Source organism: Capricornis sumatraensis, chromosome 15 (genome assembly GCF_032405125.1).
Source record: "Capricornis sumatraensis isolate serow.1 chromosome 15, serow.2, whole genome shotgun sequence".
Classification (NCBI taxonomy): Eukaryota; Metazoa; Chordata; class Mammalia; order Artiodactyla; family Bovidae; genus Capricornis; species Capricornis sumatraensis.
In genome coordinates, this window is record NC_091083.1 from 50,833,385 (window position 1) to 50,850,212 (window position 16,828).

Genomic DNA, 16,828 nt, shown 5'->3' on the forward strand with positions numbered 1-16,828 from the left:
TCTCACTTCATTCTTTTTTAAAACTCTTCTTAGATACTCTAGGTCCTTTGCCTTTCCATATAAATTTTAGAATAATGTGTATATCTACAAAACGTTTTGCGGAAAGAGTACAATATGAATTGCATAAAGTCCCATGTGTTTCTGAGGTCATGCTCATTTTTTTTAATCAGTCTACTTTGTTTAGATTGGGTAATTTTTATCTCTGATTCTATCCTCTGTCCTATTCTGCTGTTGAGCCCATTCACTTTTTAAATTTGCTCATTCTAAAACTTTTGTTTGGTGCATTTTATCTTCCATTTCCTTGCTGAGACTATTTTTCCATTTGTTTCCACTTGTTCCACGTTTCTAATTGCTTGCTAAAGCACCTGCTGACAACTGCTTTAAAATCCTTGTCAGATAATTATGTGTCCTCTGTATTGTCTTTTCTCACATGGTTTGAGATCTTCCTGGTTCTTGGCATGAGAAGTGGTTATTGATTGAAACCTGAACGTTTTTAGTATTGTAAGACTCTTACTAAATTTTACTTAAATCTTGTTTTTTAACAGGTCCCCTTTGCCACAGCATTGCCTCATTACTGCCAGGTAGAAGGTTCCTGTTGACGCCTGAGTGGAAGGGCTGGGAATTCAAGCTTTACACTAGACCTCCTCTGACACCACAGGGTGAGAAGCATCTGTTACTGAGGGTGAAGTCTAGGCTCCTTGTGTAGTCTCCACTGACACTGTTATACAGGCCGTCTCTTTGCCACTGTGCAGTGGTAAAAACCCTGATTCTCCTTTGAGAACCCTGTTTCCATCCCAGAAAGCAAGGAGGTTGGAGTCCAGGTTCCTCACTAGACCTTCTCTGACACCATCCTGGCAGAGGGCTGAAGTACTAAGTTTAAGCCTTCTGGGGTGGAATCTAGGCCAGCCCTTTGGCCTTAACTGGTGACGGTGAGGATACGATTGCAGTCTTTCATATTTGACTAGAATAGAGAAGTTACTGTCTAAAGGATTTCTGACTTGTTAAGCTGCCCTTTTCCTGGTCCTTCGCGTGAAGAGATCAGGCTTTTATTGGGTTTTGGTGTTCATTTCATTTTTGCCTACATCTTCTGGTGTTTCCTGGTAACCAACTTCACCAAAATTGTCTGATAAGGAAATAAAAAAACCTAGAAAATTCACGTTTTTCCTTGAGTCCTGAAGTCCATTGCTAAATCTGTCTTCTCTCCATCTTTTGTCTTCTTATGCTTGTTTTGCATATAATTATTCATATGTCAGAGGTTTTAGTTGTATTGGGAGGTATATTCCATGTTTCCTAAGATGTTTAATTTTTCATTGCATACATTATAGTCAAAAAAAATGAAAAAAGATCCAAAATCCTGTTAAAAAATAAAACAGACTATGTGCTTAGAAATCCCAAATTATATTGTTTGGGCAGCAAACTTATCGAAGTTTCTTTTGTGTGCTTAGAAATCCCAAATCACATTAATATTCGGGCAGCAAACTTACGGAAGTTTCTTTTGTGTGCTTAGAAATCCCAAATCACATTAATATTCGGGCAGCAAACTTATGGAAGTTTCTTTTGCTTATCCCTATTTTCCACGTTTAGAATGATGTGCGTGTGTCATTTTGAAATGACATTTTCCCAAGTCGATTTCTACTGCTCTCTTCATGACACACCCCAGCTTATGTTCACTTCTGCAAGTAGTATGGATTCCATCCAACTAACATCAAATAGCAGCTGAATCTTCATTTGGTGTGCTTTTTAAAACTTCCAATAAGCTGATACTTCACAGATTCATGTCCTGGCTACTACTTTCCAGGAATGGATCCTCTGCACTTTCTGTCCAAGAGGCAGAGAGGAGAAAAGTTGGTACCCTGGGCAAAAGTGTAGAGCGTCTGTGATTGCTCTGTTGTTCAGTCACAGTCGTGTCCCAACACTCTGTGACCCCATGGACTGCATCATGCCAGGCTTCTCTGTCCTCCACTATCTCCTAGAGTTTTCTCAAATTCAAGTCAATGAGTTGGTTATTTTATCTAACTTCTGTTGCCCCGTTCTCCTTTCGTCTTCAATCTTTTCCAGTATTAGGGTCTTTTCCAGAGAACCGGCTCTTACCATCATGTGACATGAATCTGTCAAGTATCAGCTTCAGTCCTTCCAATTAATATTCAGGGTTATTTCCTTTAAAATTGACTGGTTTGATCTCCTCACAGTCCCATAGACTCTCTTAAGAGTCTTCTCCAGCAGCAGAATTCAAAGGCATCAGTTCTCCAGCACTCAGTCTTCTTTATGACCCAACTCTCACATACGTACGTGACTACATAGACCTTGGTCAGCAAAAAATGTTGTCTCTGCTTAATATGCTGTGATTTGGACCATACAGTGTTGGACATATCACTGATGGAGGTGAGATGCGAGCAGGTTTGGTGAAAGGAAGGAAAAATCTTTGCTGAGGTGTGTTAAATGTGAGATGCCCATTATATCTCCAAGTGGAGATGCAAATTGACAACTAGATATATGAAGCTGGGGCTTAGAGAGGTCTGGGCCACAGAAAAATACATTTGAAATCATGGGATAACATGGAACTTTTACTAAGGTTTAGTTTCTTTCCCATGAAATTATGTAATTTGGTTCTGCAAGTTTCAGTTCATTCACCCCATATGTATTTGTTTTCTGAGAAAAAAGGCAGAGGTATGTTTGGATCAATTTAGTAGAGGACTAGACAAATTATTTCCATTCATTGCCAAGTTATCTCCAACTCTTTCGCAACCCCATGGACTGCTGATGGGACTTCTCAGCCAAGAATACTGGAGTCGGTTGCCACTTCCTTCTCTAGATCTTCTCAACCCAAGGGTCAAACCTGCATCTCCTGCATTGCTGGGCGGATTCCCTACCACTGAGCCACCAGTGGTTTATTATTCCTATACTAACATTACTTTCTTCGTTATTTAAAAGCTCATTTCACCATGTCATTTTCCTTAAAAATCATCAATGAACTTTCATCTCCTTCAAGGATGCAAGGCCTCTGACATCCCTAAATCCTTTTCCATTGTTGGGATGGCTCCATGATCCTCTCTGAACATACTACTACTTTGGCCTCTGAGTTTACAAAGGCTGTGCCCCAAACTGACCACCACCCCATTCTGCACCGGCTTGAGAGCCTCATGAAAACTCTGTTCCAATCCATGAGCTCTCCTCCAATACATACTTGTGGATCTTAATCATATGCTTACTTTTAAACCATTTCAAATCCATTTCTCAATATATACCCACTAAGAGATTATTTTGATACATTTCCACTCATGAACACCAAATACTACATTACTTCTAGTATGTATACATTCTCTCTACCCCAAAAGTACATGATCCAAACCTAAAACAGAGTAAATCATTTGTATTCAAATCTAAATGAATAGAACTCCACTGTCAACCTAGAGTACCAAGCCAGTGATAATGTATGTGTGTGCACAGTCAGGGTGTGGAGAGTCAAGGAACAAAGGTTAATGATGGTCCCTCAAGACTCATGAGCACTGGCCCCACAGGTCATGCAAGTCCTACCCAAGGCAGTACCTGATTCAGCCACCCACTGCAGGATATAGGTGTACTGCCCTAGAAAGGGGCAGGCCTGGGAGAAAACTACCTTATCTGCCACTCATTCCCATGACTGTCCTCATTCAGCACGGAGGAGAAAATTAGTTATGGTAGCCCATAAACTAAGTGACCCCAAGAAACTGTGGGTGGAGTGAGAACTCTGTGTTTAAATATGCCAACATACATGCACACGCGTGCACACACACTCCAGACAACATGGTTGCACACCATACAAAAACATATGTATACTGTGAAACAATCTGAGTTAGGAAACTAGGATTGTAGTCTCCACCATTTATTCATCTAGTTCATATCTAAGTATAGAACACTATGTAGTGCTAGAAACGCAAAGAGGTCCTTGCCCTTAAGGGGCTTACAATCTTGTAAGGGAAATAGAACAGGCACATAAAAAGTGGGACTACAAGAAAGCATATGCTAACAAACGCCACAGAACTTCAGAGGGCAGCATTGTCCAAGAACATGGGACTAGGAGTCATAAAGCCCAGTTGTAGTCCTGACCCAGTAAGTCAGTTAATTTGTCTGGGTTTACCACCCCAGCTGCAAAAGTGTGAGATTTAGAGGCTGGCTGTACTTGTTTGCATCATGATTCTGATCAAAAGCAGAGGAATGGTTTTTGAGGAGGTGGCACCTGAGCTGAACGCAGAAGGAAGTCAAGGAAAGCGGTGCTGAGGTAGGCCTAAGTATGGGCTTCGGAGGGGAGAAGAAAGACAAATGTCACAAGGAGCAATGGGAGAGAGGTAAACAGGTGGCGGTGGCAGCCCTCAGGCACCACTGACACAGGAATGAACAAGTGTGTTCCTCATATTTACATTCAGTTACAGTACATAATTCCAGATAATGGAAAAAAATCAAAGAACAATGGCAGCACTTTATCAAACATTTCACTCAATTTCCAAAAAAATATAAAAAATAATTTAACATTATACTTCTACATTTTAAATTGACATTAATAAACTATTCCAACTGCCAAAATGTAAACCAACTCACTGCCAAAATGTAAACCAACTCAAAGTTTACATTCTTAGTAAATTAAATCTCTTAACTCAAAAGTACATTTGATACAAATTATATTATCCTCAAAACTCCAACACTTCTTTTCTACTATGTCCCCATGCATTATGGAAATAAAAATTTGTAAAACAATGTCCCTACCCTTGAAGAGCCTGCAGCGTGGTGAGGCAAACATTAACTGTGTCTACCAAGAATGTACCGTGATGCATGACATGATCAAGGAATGAACATTCAGCCATGGAGTAAAAAAAGGGGGATTTATCCCTTCCTAAGTTTTGGCAAGGGTGCAGCAGAGAGGTCGATGAAGGGCTAAAGGAGAAATGAGTGTGAGCAGGGAGAAAGTATCAGGGGCAGAAAAGGCTTCCAGGCAAGGCACATGGCTACAGACAGGGAGCAGTGTGGGAGTACGGCATGGCGAGGGCCCAACACAGGCACAGTGTAGCTAGAGCAGAGTATATGGGGCAACAGCTGGTGATATGGAAGCCAGGACTTAGTCCTATAAAAAGGGAAGCTACTGCTAGCTATGAGTTAATCATCTACTAACCCTGGTGTTTATAAGGTCAGAAAGAGACAGGAGAAAGTGAGCAGTGAGGTTCTGTCCTTGTCACAAGCGGCGGCTGTAAGCTCTACTCAGCAAATTGTACTGTTGAGGAAACTGACCCCTACATCACTTCCTTTCCTGTTGTTCTTCTTTCCATTCATGATCTGCAAGTCTTCAAAATGGAGCTGGAACTAAAAGGCACAGGGGAGGAGCAAACAAACAGGACTAGAAATACACATATGGCTAATCAAGTTATCATAAAGTAATGGTAACTGTATTATACCAGGTCTGTAGATCAAAAAAAGTAATTCTTTTTCAGAAGTTTTCTAAAAGTGCCTAATTCACACCAAGTTAATTTCCACACAAAGTGTTGCAAAATCTCTTTCAACATGAGAAAAGTATATAAAATCCCTGCAGAAAACTCTATTTCCTAAACTATTTTCCATTAAATATCAGTGTTACAAACAGTACCATAGGATTTTAAAGCCTATCTTCACACAATTAAGATCTGACCAAAACTGCATTACTCAGCTTAAAAAAGTAAACATACAACATACAACCCAAGTTTTAGGTTCTCAGCTACTACCAAATCATATCAGTAATGAATAAACTGCCTACATGGAGTAAAAGCTGTATGCAAATAAGCCATCCTTTCAGGTTGGACACTAAATTCCAGTATCTCATAATAATAGTAAAGGACCAATTCTACACAAGTAACATCTTGAAATTTCATTTTATAATGAAGAAAATAAATCTGTGTATTTTATTTAACATTCACTCATAAGTTAGTTATGCCAAAACAATCTGCTTCTAATGAAAGAAACCTTTTTATAATCCTAATAATACGCATACACATACAGTAGAATCTTCTACATTTCTAAATAAATTACATGCATGAGATTCATTAACCAATAAAGAATACCAATGAGAATTCAGGACATTTATTTTCTGCACAGGGTTTTATCTACTGTACAACACACACATACATAAAACAAATCCACAAAGCAATGGTATGTAATAGGTAGTGAGAGACACACTTAAGCATATTTAACATGCCTACAGACAACTTTTTTTTCCTTTTTTTTTAGGCAACAAAATATTTTTTCAGTCCTTGACACCTTCTCACACTCACCTAGCACCACAGATGCAAGGACTTACAGTAAACATGTAGTCTCATGCTTAAAACAGAAAGCATGCATTCAATAGAATTTATACATTATTATCTATTGTATGAAGTCTGCAATCCATACTTGTAATATTTTGTACATTAAGTTACCCTGCAGCTTTTTGGAATTTTAATATTTATGCAAAATAACTTCTGCAAGATTTATGAAACAAGTTTTCAAGGATCACCTTTAGGCTATTTACACAGGTATTGGTTTGGTTAAATGGGAAAATGGCAGCAGCCTCAAGGTTCATACTGAATGAAAATGGTGTGCATGTCAATTCATGTGAAAAATACATTATACACACAGATGGCACAAAGGTTTGTGCAGTTGGAATCACCAGTGCAAATACATGCATTTGAGGTACTTATTTTTCCCATGGTCAGGTATAATTATGCATAGTCATGGTCTTCTGAGTGCTAAGTATTTCTGACCTGATCAAATAAAAAGCTGTAGTAAGTGTAAATATGAGATATTTATATAGCTAATTCCAAAATCCATGTTTAATATCCATTTACATATTTAAAGTATTTACCAACAAATAAATATTCTCATTGTAAAAAGACTGACTGGTAATTATACCTGGCCAAGTGATTTAAATAGCATACTTGAAATTCTAGCAAGAACCGCAATGAAATAGAAAATACTTCATTATTGCTTCATTGGACTGAAAACCTAAAAGGCATAAACAGTGCTTAGTGATGAAAAGTGAATACCCAGAATAGCGGTGCATGCCCCAAATGGTCTCCACCCAGTAATCACTAAGCACTCTCCACATTATCAATGCCATTGGCATCCACAAGAATGTCAGGCTCCCCACACAAAGATGAGGGAACAAAGCGGCTAACAGTAGGACACAAACAGCTCTTAAGCTCTGGTAATTCTTGCTTCAGGCGTTCCAACTGCTCCACTTGGAATATATTTGGCTGTTCAGGCATCCAATCATATATCCTATGATGAGACAAACACAAAACATAAAATAGGTAATTTTATGGCTTACTTAGGATCTCACAACCTACAGAATGCCTAGAACACCTATACTACAAAGTCTTTTAATTTTTTCTTTAAAAGATATAAGCATCAGTTTTATTTAAAACATTTCTCTTCTTCCAGTCTACTCACTGCCTTTTTGCAACCCTGAAGCAAAAGAGCTGATTATAAATTGAATCAGAAAATGAAATCTGTAGCTTACTAGTGATTCTTCAAGTATCTTTTCTCCAATCAGCAATGCCTTATCTGACAGATGGGAAGTTACTACAAGGTAGAGTTGGAATTCATACCTGATTCTGACTTCAAGCAACTAAAGATCAAGATGAAAAGGACTGCTCTGGACTTCCCTGGCAGTTCTGCAGTTAAGGACCCACATTTCCACTGCAGGGTACATGGGTTCCAGCCCTGACTGGGGAACTAAGATCCCACATGCCACATGATGCAGCCAAAACATTAAGATTAAATTAAAAAAAAAAAAAAAAGACTCAGCAGTGTGAAAATTATGCTAAAGCTATGTAGTACTAACAGATGTATCTAGAGTTGAGAGCCCCAAGTGACAATAATGGTACTAGCATTGCCCACCAGCACAGTAAGGCAGGCCTTTCATTGTTTAAATGTAAAAAACCAGACAATTTACATGAGGCACTAACTCTTTATGACATCAAGCCACTCAGCAGTGCTCAGACTCTCTGCAACACCATGGACTGTAGCCTGCCAGGCTCCTCTGTCCATGGGATTTTCCAAGCAAGAATACTGTCCTCCAGGGGATCTTCCCAACCCAGGGACTGAACCCGAATCTCCTGCGTCTCTTGCATTGGCAGGTGGATTCTCTACCACTGCGCCACCTGGGAAACTACTATGGCATCAGAATAGGGAGAATTTTCTTAAAACAAGATTTTTCAAGTATTGATTTTATGAAATATTTCACTATTCTAACACAAAGAATTAAAGGCATGTATAAAATAATGAAAAGTGATCTCTGGATCAAGATATCAGACTGAATACAAGCATCTAAGTTCATACCCTATATCCTGTTAGAAATAAAATAAGGGTATTGAGAGAAAATTCACTAAATATGAGAAAAAACAAAGAGACACAGCAACAAAATTTTGGAAGCTTGAAAACAGATGGGTAAGTAATAAAGTACTTCAATTAGCAGAATAGCAAAGTCCAAACCACAAGCTAGTAGTTGAAAAAATGAAAAGGGTGCATTAAAAGTAGCCCAAACTCCTCCAGAACTGGGTGGGGGGAGGAAGGGGCTCAAAGATGGGAGGATGGGGTGAAGGTTGAGCAGCAGCAAGTGGTTCCCCCTTCCATTTAACTCCCTGCTGTGGAGGCTGCCCCTGCCCTACTTGGTCCAGGTTGAATGAGGGAGAAGACTACATGAGAAGAGTCTGAGACATTTTATGAAATAGCCATCAGCATCAGGGAAATTAGAGACGGTACAAATACAACAAATTCTAAACACAGAGACCTGCCCTACTTCACCCATCTCTCTTTCCTCACTTGACTCCAAGAAACTGAGCAGCCAGACTTGTATCCTCTAAGTACAAAATATTACAGTCTTCTATGAGCAATCTGACCAATCAAAAAGCAAAGTTTTTAATCTAATGATAGATGTATGACCAAAGGGGTCACACAGATTACTGCATAATGATATTTCACAAGCCATATTCATATACTCAAGAGTTTCCAACAAGCTTTTTAGATTCCAATTCCTTAACCAAGGATTTCTAAATATCTGAGGAAAGCTTCTAACATGTAAGATAGTGAGCAAAAGAGAAGAAAAAAAAATTTTTCTAAGTGATCCTTAATGATTTCAGATAAATAGTAATTTCATCAAATGAGAACAGAATTTTTTAAATACATATAGAAAAAAGAGCATTCAGAGGAAAAAAGACAGTTCTTGAAAATTAAAAGCACAACAGCCGATACGAAAAACTCAACAGGATCCGCGGACACAAGGTTGAGGAAATCTCTGAAAGTAGAACAAAAAGACAAAGATATAAAATAGGAAAAAGGCTAAGAATTTAAATCTGGTCGAAGAGTATGTAATATACAAATGAAAGGATTTCTATAAAGAAAAACAAAAGGGATACCAAGTGCATAGCAGACCCACAAGACCATCTTTCTGAAAATTTAGAACACTAGAGACAAAAGTGAAGATTCTCCAGACTTCAGGAAAACAAACAAATCACATGTGAGGGTAGGAATCAACATGGTTTCACATTTCTTAACAGCACAATGGAATTGTGAAGATAATGGAGAAATGCTATTAAAAGTCTAAAAAAATGATTTCTAACATGGAATTTCATGCCCAGCCATTTCCAGACATCCAAGTTTTCAGACTTTCCATCCTCCTTTCTCAAGAAGATACTGAACTATATGTTCGATACAAACGACAGTAAAGCGAGAGAGAAAAAGATCTGGACTACAGGAAGCAGGAGCTCTGACCTAAGAACTGTTGCTCAGCATGGCAGTTGTACCCAAAAGGAGTCAAGCAATATTACTGAAGAAGACGGACTGGATGGACAGGCTTGCTGTGGGCTAGCACTCAAAAGAGCCCCTGTAGCTTTGAAACCTACAGAATGCCCTGAACCATTTAACATTTGTTGATTCAGTTTCCACTCTACTTGACAGGTTTATTTTGGGCTGGCCTACTCCTGAGAACTCTTAGGAGGCTCCAGTGAGCACAGAACAAGCACAGAACAGCCCGCTCCACGTGCCCATATTCCTAGTGTACTTCCAATGCCTAATCCACAGACAAATGCCTGATGCTGAGCTAGAGACCCAGCGGGTCACAAAATTAATCCAGAAAGTTAAAACTAGCATAGAAAAGGTGCAAGCCAATGGCACAATCATTTAAAAAGCACACATACATAAATACTCAGGGACCATTATCTTTTTAACTCATTTAATAGTTTCAGGTCGGAGAAGGCAATGGCACACCACTCCAGTACTCTTGCCTGGAAAATCCCAGGGACGGGGGAGCCTGGTGGGCTGCCGTCTATGGGGTCGCACAGAGTCGGACACGACTGAAGCGACTTTGCAGCAGCAACAGCAATAGTTTCAGGTACGCACTTGTAGATTAAATATCTACATGTGAACTAGGTTGCTATGTAAAATGCATTTAAAACTGGGTTTGGGGTCAACAGGTTTAAGTAAGTCATTCCCCTAAAGAAACTTATACACATAACCTGGTCAACAATATTTACAACAAACAGTGTAACACCAAACTTTGGCAACCACCTCAACATTCTCTAATAGTAGAATAAACTGTGGTAGAATCATAGAGCCATGAAGAGAAACATATCATAACATGCAACAAATGGGTTGACTTTAAGAATGTAACAAGTAGGGAAAGAGTACAAATAAAGTTTAAAGCCATGAAAAACTAAATGTTATATTGTCTGCTGCTATTAAGAATTTAAAAAATTTTGAGAATAACCTGATAATCAGTTATATCTGAGGGAGGGGGTAAGGGAATATAATTAGAGAGGGGCACACAAGGGAGTTCATATCTAATAATAATGTTCTTTAAATGTGGGTTCTGTTACTGAATTATTTTAAATAATTTGAGCAGACAGTATACAAAGAGGAAACATTGCTCAATTTACTATATGAGGCAAGTATTATCCTCATGTCAAAATTAGACAATCATTTGATAAAGGTAAATTAAAGGCCATTTTCGTCATTACTACAAATGCAGAAATTCCAAATATCAGTAAATTAAGCATAGCAGCTTATATAAGATAATACATCACAAAACCATGATTAAATCTAAAATCTGTATTAATGACTTTGTAAAATTAGAACTGGTTTTGACAAATTAAAAACACATCACAATTTCCCCCCATGTAAAATGAAACAAAGATTCTTAATCATTTAGATCTTCAATATGTCTAAAATTGATAATGAAAAAATAACAGCAATAAGCACCTTAAATACCATAAGAAACAGTTTAAAAAAAATTTACACAGGAACTCAGGGACAATGAAAGAGATAGGAAAGATTGCTAGGTTTTTCTTGGTTGCACCTCATTGCTTGCAGGATCTTAGCTGCCCAACCAGGAACTGAACTTAAGCCATTGGCAATGAAAGCACTAACTTCTAACCATAGAGTACGAGGGAATTCCCAGGACTGTTAAGTTTTTATTATTAGTCTTGAACTATTTGAAATACGTACATACACACACACACACACACACACACAGAAGACATATATATATGTAGTTCATATATATAAGTATGGTTGATTATAAATATACATGTAATACTTTGACTAAAAAAAAAAAAATACTTTGACTAATATTCTTTAAAAAAAGAAGAAAAAACTTCCAAGAATAATAAAAACTGACTCTAACCCAGTCCACATCTCACCTCTCATTGGGCCCAAGCAGAAGCCCAGTGCTGGGTCGCCTAAACATCCTCCACACACACCCTCAACACAGTCCTGCCCTGGTGCCTGCTCCCACCTCTGCCTAAAATGCAAAATCTGTCACAGCAAATTTCACCACCACCACCCATGCTCAAATCTATCTCTTGCTTCCTCTTTAAAATTATTTTTGTTGACCCTGTGCCAACAGCACTCACTGTTTTGGCTTTTTATATATATCGCACAGTATCTTCCTGTTTTCCATGCAAGGCCAGTGTTTGCTACAACCAAGTAGGGCCCTTTAGATGAAGGATCTGACTAAAATTTCTATACTCTATAACAGCTGTACATGATATAATCTCACAATATACTTTTCTTACCTGAAAATGTTTGCAATCATTCCTTCCTCCTCCTCCTCAAAGAAATATTCCCTCAAAATTTGCTAAAGACTTCCATCATATTACAACTTAAAATTTTTAATTTTCCTTTAATTAGATGGAAACATCTAACAGAAAGAATCATGAATTATGCAGCTTAAAGAAATATTAGCCAATACTTTAAAAGGCAGGCATTATCCGGGTTGTAGTAAGACAACACTAATACAGACAAATAGCGGGGGTGGGGAAAGCTTTATTAAGCAAGCAATATAACTTTTTAGAACAAACAGTAATATGAACTAAATCCAAGGACTGTATTTTTTTAAAGCAGGTCTGGTAACAAATTTTATCACTTACTTGATGCTGCTCAAGTATTAGTAAGCCCACTAAACCCCCTCGGCAGAGTAAACCTTCTAACCCCAGATTTTTTTACACTGAACAACCTTTTCATCTCTCAGAGATCTCAGACTTACATTTTAAACAACCAGCAAATTTATTTAAAAACAAATTATTTAAGCTACTGTATTGTTCCAAAAACTGGCAATACCAAAGTGTACAAAACAGGTAAAGCCTTGCCCTCATGGAGGATATTTGGGGATGTACAAAGTATGAAAAGCCACAGAACTGGATGAGACCACCAAGAAAGTTCATACAGACAGAGAACAGGTTTAGGGCAAACAGCCACCTCCAACTACAAGATGAGTCAATATATCTTCTAGGTTAGTGAGCAATCTGAATTTTTAACAAACTTCCCAAGTGACTGTGGTATACTCCAAAGTTTGAAAAAATTTCACTGACAAATAAATGTTAAAATAATTATACTACTTTTCCTCTTCTAACAATCCATGAAAATTTTTCATAAAAAACAAATACCTATCATAAATTAGACCATTAACTCCAAATTCCTTTAATTTCTTTCTGTTTTCAGGATCATTGGTATCATCGCCCCAGCAGAATATGACCAGTCCCTTAGCTTTTGCTTCTTGAATATAGGACGGATTTCTGAGTAGGTCTTCAGTATGTGCATTTATCCCCTAAAAGATGAAAAATAAGTTACTAATGAAAAAGTAACATTAACTACAAATTAAAATGGTCATACTCTATATTAGTATTCTGTAAAGTAGAATGGACAGGGAAGGAAAACATTAGCATGTTTTCTTACAATTTAATAAATCAAACAAGTTTAGATGATTCATAAAACCCACTCAGAACACTGAACTACAAAACATACTTAACCAAGGCCTGCAAAAAAATTTTTGTCAGTAGCGGTCATTTAACTACTTTTCAGTCTGTAATTTAATATTCTCATTTCACGTAGAGCTATCTGCTCATTATACATAAGTCAAAACTAACCACTCAGACGTTAAAGTAATGTATAATTTTACTATAACTCTAAAACATTTTTCAAAAACTAAATATTAAAAAATTCAAGCATAGCTTACCAGTAGATTTTCAAATTGTGCAAAGCTCATTGCAATGGGAGTTGTCCGAGATCTGAGGTCCATGAGTTCAGGGTAAATATCAGATTTCCCCTGAGTCAAAAATAATATGGGATATTTGTTCTGCTTTTGCCGAACCCTAAAAAAAGACAATTTAAAAAATATTTTTCACTGGGCAGATAACCATAACATATTGCTTTCAAATTTGAGAAAATACTAAAAATATAAACAAAAAGAAATTAAAGGCATACTCGTTACAGAAGTATAACAAACATTAACATATATTGCCTGTAAGTTAAAAAAAAGAAAAGAAAAAATTAAATTATTCTATAAAAGAGTTAAAATGCTCTCATAAATGGGCCAAAATAAAAAACCCTGAAGGATTACAATTCCATAAGGAGGATTTCATATGTCTGTAAAATGAAACACAGGGTGTGAGGTACTTCAACCCAGTGGTGTACAAGACATCTCAGTTCAGTTCAGTCGCTCAGTAGTGTCGGACTCTTTGTGACCCCATGAATCGCAGCACGCCAGGCCTCCCTATCCATCACCAACTCCTGGAGTTCACTCAGACTCACGGCCATCGAGTCAGTGATGCCATCCAGCCATCTCATCCTCGGTCGTCCCCTTCTCCTCCTGCCCCCAATCCCTCCCAGTATCAGTCTTTTCCAATGAGTCAACTCTTCACATGAGGTGGCCAAAGTACTGGAGTTTCAGCTTTAGCATCATTCCTTTCAAAGAAATCCCAAGGCTGATATCCTTAAGAATGGACTAGCTGGATCTCCTTGCAGTCTCAGAATGGAATACTTGGATCTCCTTGCAGTCCAAGGGACTCTCAAGAGTCTTCTCCAACACCACAGCTCAAACGCATCAATTCTTCGGTGCTCAGCCTTTTTCACAGTCTAACTCTCACATCCATACATGACCACAGGAAAAACCATAGCCTTGACTAGACAGACCTTAGTCGGCAAAGTAATGTACTGCTTTTGAATATGCTATCTAGGTTGGTCATAACTTTTCTTCCAAGGAGTAAGCGTCTTTTAATTTCATGGCTGCAGTCACCATCTACAGTGATTTTGGAGCCCCCCAAAATAAAGTCTGACACTGTTTCCACTATTTCCCCATCTATTTGCCATAAAGTGATGGGACCAGATGCCATGATATTCGTTTTCTGAATGTTGAGCTTTAACCCAACTTTTTCACTCTCCTCTTTCACTTTCATCAAGAGGCTGTTTAGTTCCTCTTCACGTTCCGCCATAAGGGTGGTGTCATCTGCATACCTGAGGTTATTGATATTTCTCCCGGCAATCTTGATTCCAGCTTGTGTTTCTTCTAGTCCAGCATTTCTCATGATGTACTCTGCATATAAGTTAAATAAGCAGGGTGACAATATACAGCCTTGACGTACTCCTTTTCCTATTTGGAACCAGTCTGTTGTTCCATGTCGAGTTCTAACTGTTGCTTCCTGACCTGCATACAGATTTCTCAAGAGGCAGGTCAGGTGGTCTGGTATTCCCATCTCTTTCAGAATTTTCCAGTTTATTGTGATCCACACAGTCAAAGGCTTTGGCATAGTCAATAAAGCAGAAATAGATGTTTTTCTGGAACTCTCTTGCTTTTTCCATGATCCAGTGGATGCTGACAATTTGATCTCTGGTTCCTCTGCCTTTTCTAAAACCAGCTTCTCCATCTGGAAGTTCACGGTTCACATATTGCCGAAGCCTGGCTTGGAGAATTTTGAGCATTCCTTTACTAGTGTGTGAGATGAGTGCAATTGTGTGGTAGTTTGAGCATTCTTTGGCATTGCCTTTCTTTGGGATTGGAATGAAAACTGACCTTTTCCAGTCCTGTGGCCACTGCTGAGTTTTCCCAATTCGCTGGCAGATTGAGTGCAGCACTTTCACAGCATCATCTTTCAAGATTTGAAATAGCTCAACTGGAATTCCATCACCTCCACTAGCTTTGTTCGTAGTGATGTTTTCTAAGGCCCACTTGACTTCACATACCAGGATGTCTGGCTCTAGGTGAGTGATCACACCATCATGATTATCCGGGTCGTGAAGATCTTTTTTGTACAGTTCTTCTGTGTCTTTTTGCCACCTCTTCTTAATATCGTCTGCTTCTGTTAGGTCCAGACCATTTCTGTCCTTTATCGAGCCCATCTTTGCATGAAATGTTCCCTTGGTATCTCTAATTTTCTTGAAGAGATCTCTAGTCTTTCCCATTCTGTTGTTTTCCTCTATTTCTTTGCATTGATCGCTGAAGAAGGCTTTCTTATCTCTACTTGGTATTCTTCGGAACTCTGCATTCAGATACTTCTATCTTTCCTTTTTTCCTTTACTTTTTCACTTCTCTTCTTTTCACAGCTATTTGTAAGGCCTCCCCAGACAGCCATTTTGCTTTTTTGCATTTCTTTTCTATGAGGATGGTCTTGATCCCTGGCTCCTGTACAATGTCACGAACCTCATTCCATAGTTCATCAGGCACTCTTATCTATCAGATCTAGTCCCTTAAATCTATTTCTCACTTCCACTGTATAATCATAAGGGATTTGATTTAGGTCATACCTGAATGGTCTAGCAGTTTTCCCTACTTTCTTCAATTTAATTCTGAATTTGGTAATAAGGAGTTCATGTAGAGAATATATAAAATGCAATACAGAAAACAAATCAAAGGTGAAGGCTGAAAACTTCCTCACCTCCTATTGCAGTAAAACTACTCTAAATCCTAGTTATAGTCTAAGTATATAGGAGAAATAAGTATATAGGAGAAGAAAACTACTTACATTGTGCAAATATCTGCATCAAATGAAGAAAATACTATTCTCCTCTTCCCAGAATTTTCTAAAACAGTTTTTAAAATTATATCCAAAAACAGATTCATGTCAAAATATGTTGATAAGTTACCATCCCACATTCCATCCTATGGAAGAATAGGAAAACAAAAGTCATTAAATACCCTAGAATCACAGTACTAAGAAAAATTCTTGAGAATAGTCCAACTAGTATTTTACAGATAAGGAAAGCAAAGGCCTATGTGAATTATTATAATTAGGTATAGATGCTTTCATACAAAGTGATTATAATACCAATTGACTTTTGCTTTAATGAAGTTTAACAAAATAAAAGCTAAAATTCTAGAAATCTGAAATCTGCTGTGACTTTAATATATTTTTATATAATTTTCATAAACTGTAAGTGGACAAAAAGACTCCACTTTATTTGTTAACTCACTAGCCAAAAATCTCTGGTAATTAAGAATTACCAGTTAAAAATCTCATTCTTGAGTCTTAGGCACATTAAGTACCCTCAAAAACTAATTTTCTAAATATAGGTAAAATAC

The 16,828-nt window shown here is 37.9% G+C and overlaps 1 protein-coding gene across 1 annotated transcript in view; it reads right to left on the reverse strand.

Annotated features, from left to right (window-relative positions):
- Window positions 1–3,920: 3,920 nt before the first annotated feature.
- GPCPD1 (glycerophosphocholine phosphodiesterase 1) overlaps window positions 3,921–16,828 on the reverse strand; it is a 62,956-nt gene continuing 50,048 nt past the window's right edge. The window contains exons 16-19 of the mRNA XM_068986989.1: window positions 16,272–16,408; window positions 13,490–13,625; window positions 12,921–13,081; window positions 3,921–7,257 (exon numbers count right to left, since the gene is read on the reverse strand). Of these exons, the coding sequence (XP_068843090.1) occupies window positions 7,068–7,257; window positions 12,921–13,081; window positions 13,490–13,625; window positions 16,272–16,408 (624 nt within the window). The 3' untranslated portion in view covers window positions 3,921–7,067. The remainder of the gene's footprint in view (window positions 7,258–12,920; window positions 13,082–13,489; window positions 13,626–16,271; window positions 16,409–16,828) is intronic.